The 4,088-nt window shown below is 48.6% G+C and overlaps 1 protein-coding gene across 1 annotated transcript; it reads left to right on the top strand.

Moving 5' to 3' along the window:
• The first annotated feature begins 1,487 nt into the window (after window positions 1-1,487).
• Window positions 1,488-3,002, top strand: LOC135398624 (uncharacterized). The gene has a single exon (XM_064630010.1). It carries the CDS (start codon window positions 1,488-1,490, stop codon window positions 3,000-3,002), a length of 1,515 nt encoding a protein of 504 aa, XP_064486080.1.
• Window positions 3,003-4,088: the final 1,086 nt, after the last annotated feature.

Below are 4,088 nucleotides of genomic sequence, written 5' to 3'. Positions count from 1 at the left end.
ATCGTCCCTAAAAATTACAGATCAAGGTACTGGATGCTCTTCGGGTGAAATATTACTGCAGACAGCTCAAGTTTGGGCCGAAGGAAGGAGGGAACGTGCCCAAGTGCGCCTATACTTCTAGATGGCAGAAGCCAGCGTACCTTCATGAGAGGCGACCTGTCAAAACGTCTCGGACTCAGGGTACTGGGCGAGGAAGATGTTACAATCTTCACCTTTGGTGAAGATGCAACAGGAGAACAATGTACATGCCGAAGAGCTGAGCTGTGGCTCACAAGTCAGCATGACCGGAGGGATATTCGCGTCGAGACGTTAGAAGTTCTGATGATCTGCTCTGACGTCATGAAAGCGCCAGTCGACATTTTGTGAGATCAACCGCACGCTCTGGGAATCGTCATCGCTGATACTTCACTTCATGGCAAACAGTGCGAAGATGGAATCAGCGTCCTCATTGTAGCCGACAATTAATTATTGGGCAATGGTAACAGGAGGCCTCAAACGTTTGGACAAACTCTTGTTGCCGTAGAGACCATTTTTGGGTGGACGGTTCAGGGACCCACAACGACTGACTCATCTGCAACACGTTCACCTACCGGTGTGATGAGAGTAGCTGTAACTGACGCAGTAAACAGAGAAATATCCGCCCAATTGCGAGCATTCTGGGAATTGGAACACATGGGCATTAAGGAGTAACAGGCAGCTGTTACCAACTAAAACGAGATCCTCAATCAGTTTGAAGATACAGTGAAGGTTAAGAATGGACGTTACCAAGTGTCGTTACCGTGGAACGAGAAAGTGGCCCGGCTTCGCGACAATAAGGAGATAGCAATGAAGATGCTCGGATCACTCACAAAGCGCCTTCTGAGAGATGAACAGATTATGAAGGAATACGACACGGGAATACGAGAGTACATGCAAAACGGTTTTGCCGAAGAAGCGCCAGAAACGGCAATCACGTCGCCAAACCCGATGTACTACATGCCTCACCAGAGCGTGGTGAGATGCGACAGCCACACAACGAAACTACGGATCGTCTTTGACGCGTCATCTAGTGCACCAGGATGCCTTTCTCTCAACGATACATTGTCAGCCGGACCAAACTTGAATCCGAGTCTCATCGATCTTCTGCTCAAATTTCGGATACATCAGATCGCCGTCCTAGCAGACAACGGAAAGGCATTTCTCCAGGTATCACTCTCAGAGGAAGACCGTGACGCATTACGATTCCTTTGGTACAAAAAAACACCACTGCCAGGGAAAGAATTACCACCTATTGTAACATGGAGTGTTACGTGTTCCATTCGGGGCAACGGCAAGCACGTTCCTGCTGGCAGCAACCATAAAACATCACCTCGAAGGTTTTCAAAATCAGTATCCGGTGACGACGAAGATCCTAATGAACGACATGTACGTCGACGATCTGGTTACGGGAGCCAACAGTCTCGAGGACCATTTGCGTTGAAGCAAACGATATTCTGTCACAAGCGAACATGCGTCTTCGAAAATGGATGTCTAACGACGAAGATTTGCTGCAGCGTATCAGTGAACGTCAGAACGGAGGAACGACGTCGTTGGTGGGAGAAATGCAACCACGAAAGGTTCTGGGAGTTGTGTGGAATCCCCGAACAGATAAATTCGGCTTTGACTTGAGTGCGCCGATCGGGTTTACAAGTACAATGAAACGTGCCGTACTTCAATCCTGCGCACGCATCTTCGACCCTTTCGGATTCTTGGCGCCAGTTGTCACTAGTGTAAAGCTACTGTTCCAAGCGCTCTGGGAACGAGGAACAGATTGGGACGATGACTTGCCGTCAGATATCTCAATGGAGTGGAATGAATGGTGCAACGAGCTACCGTGTCTCCAGTACGTGACGATTCCAAGGAAGCTAGCCGAAGACCTCAATAACGGCGAGTCAACTAAGACTCTACACGTCTTCTCGGATGCTAGCCCACGAGCTTACGGCGCAGTCGCGTACTTGAGGACAGAAACACCACAAGGGGATGTAAATGTATCATTGGTGATGTCCAAGTCACGTGTTGCCCCTTTAAAGAAAATGTCACTCCCACGTATGGAACTGATGGGTGCAGTTGTCGCCGCACGGCTGTCGAACTACATCATTAAAACGCTTCCTCCTCCCGATTTGGCGATCCATCTTTGGTCGGACTCGACTGTGACCCTGCATTGGATTACGGGTAATGCCAACCGATGGACACGATTTGTCGCCAACCGCGTCTCCGAGATTCAGCAGCTAACGGATCCCGCTAATTGGAGTCACTGCCCAGGAAAAGAAAACCCCGCGGACTTGCTTACGCGTGGCCAGCGACCCGACGCTCTCCTGAGAAGTCAAGTGTGGTGGAGTGGTCCACAATGGCTACAGATACCGCAGTCACAATGGTTACTTGAGCCCTCAGTACCAGCGAACGTGGAAGATTACTCCGCAGAAGAGAGAAAAAGTATGAAGATCCGCAAAGTTGTTACCAAACCAGTGTCATGTCGCATATTACGCATCGAAAGCTACAGCTCCCTGACGCGAGTGACCCGTATAACTGCGTGGGTCAAACGGTTCGTCAGCAACTGCAGGAACAGATCACGTAGACGGACGGGACAACTGACTTCCGAGGAATTAACGCCTGCAGAGATTTATTGGATAACTAACGTGCAAAGGGATTCATTCGCCAAAGATATTGCGAAGTTGCGTTCATCGGAGCCGCTCGGACCAGACAGCACTATCTGTAACCTTTCCCCATACCTGGACAATGATGGGATTCTTCGTGTTGGGGGAAGACTACAGTTCAGCGACATAAAGGAGACAACGAAGCCTGTGATTCTTCCGTCAACTCACTCATTTGCTGCCCTTCTCACTGACAGGGAACATATACGACTGCTGCATGCAGGGGAGTGGGATACTTTGGCTCAGCTACGGGAGGACTATTGGATCGTGAAGGGACGCCAGGCTGTGAAAAAGATTATCTGGCGTTGTCTAATTTGCCGAAAGGAAGAGTAAGCCCGCGACAGAGCCGGTAGCCTCACTTCCCGCTGACCGAGTGTCAAAGCGCGAGCTGTTCGATGTAACCGGGATTGACTTCGCCGGACCCTTCCTTTATCGTGAAGACGGTGACACTCACAAGGCATACATTGTCGTCTTCACCTGTGCAGTTACGCGAGTGATCCATTTGGAACTTGTGAGTGACTTATCAGTGGGTGCCTTTTTGCTAGTATTTAAACGCTTTGTGAGCAGAAGAGGCATATGCAGCACAATTTATACGGACAATGCGCTTACGTTTAAACGTGCGTCTAAGGATATCGCAAAGTTATTTCAAAGCATGCAGGGAGAGGAAATACAGGCGTACTTTGCCAGCCACCGAATCAAATAGCGATACATTGTAGAGCGAGCCGCGTGGTGGGGTGGATGATTGGAAGCAGCCACATGTGGTTGATACTTTGTGGAAACAATTTTGTGGCTTAAAGCGATACGCTTTCTACCGCTTTGTACCGTTGTGAATATAAATCTTGGCGCACATTTCATACACACACTGAAAAGCGACAGACACCACCCGGCGGAAACAGGCTCCATCGAACACGTGAGCAGCCTGATAGCAGTGGCGATGGGTCAGGGGAGCGCAATGGCTGAAGTATCGGTTTGGATATCCAGTGATGCAGGCTTTCCAAAATAATGACTCATGCTGTCCCTTTCACTTGTCCAAGTTAGTTACTAATTAAAAAGTGAAATACAGTGAACCCTCGTTATTATGACCATGGTCGTTCCCGAAAATTTTGGTCATAACGCGGAAATGTCATATTAACGGGGGGATTTGCAGAGGTTTCACTGCATTGTTCCCCAGGAGTATGGTCGTAAAAGCGCGTATGTCAGATTATCCGGGGTCTTATTAACGAGGGTTCACTGTACACTTTCTTATCTCGCAACTGCCCCGATTTATGTTCTCAGAGTCATATGTTTATTATGTATATTTGTGCTCTCAGATTCACGGCTCTCATAATTGTATCTGTTAGATATAATTGTCCGCATAGTACTTTCGTATTTCAGGTGCGAGATCTCGATTATGAATCTGGCCTCTCTTTCTTTCCTCTC

Source organism: Ornithodoros turicata, chromosome 6 (genome assembly GCF_037126465.1).
Source record: "Ornithodoros turicata isolate Travis chromosome 6, ASM3712646v1, whole genome shotgun sequence".
Lineage (NCBI taxonomy): Eukaryota > Metazoa > Arthropoda > Arachnida > Ixodida > Argasidae > Ornithodoros > Ornithodoros turicata.
Note: the sequence above shows the minus strand (reverse complement) of the source record. Positions and strands in the feature narration are given on the sequence as shown.

Coding starts and splice junctions, on each gene's coding strand:
- LOC135398624 (XM_064630010.1), top strand. CDS start 1,488: ATGCGTCTTCGAAAATGGATGTCTAACGACGAAGATTTGCTGCAGCGT.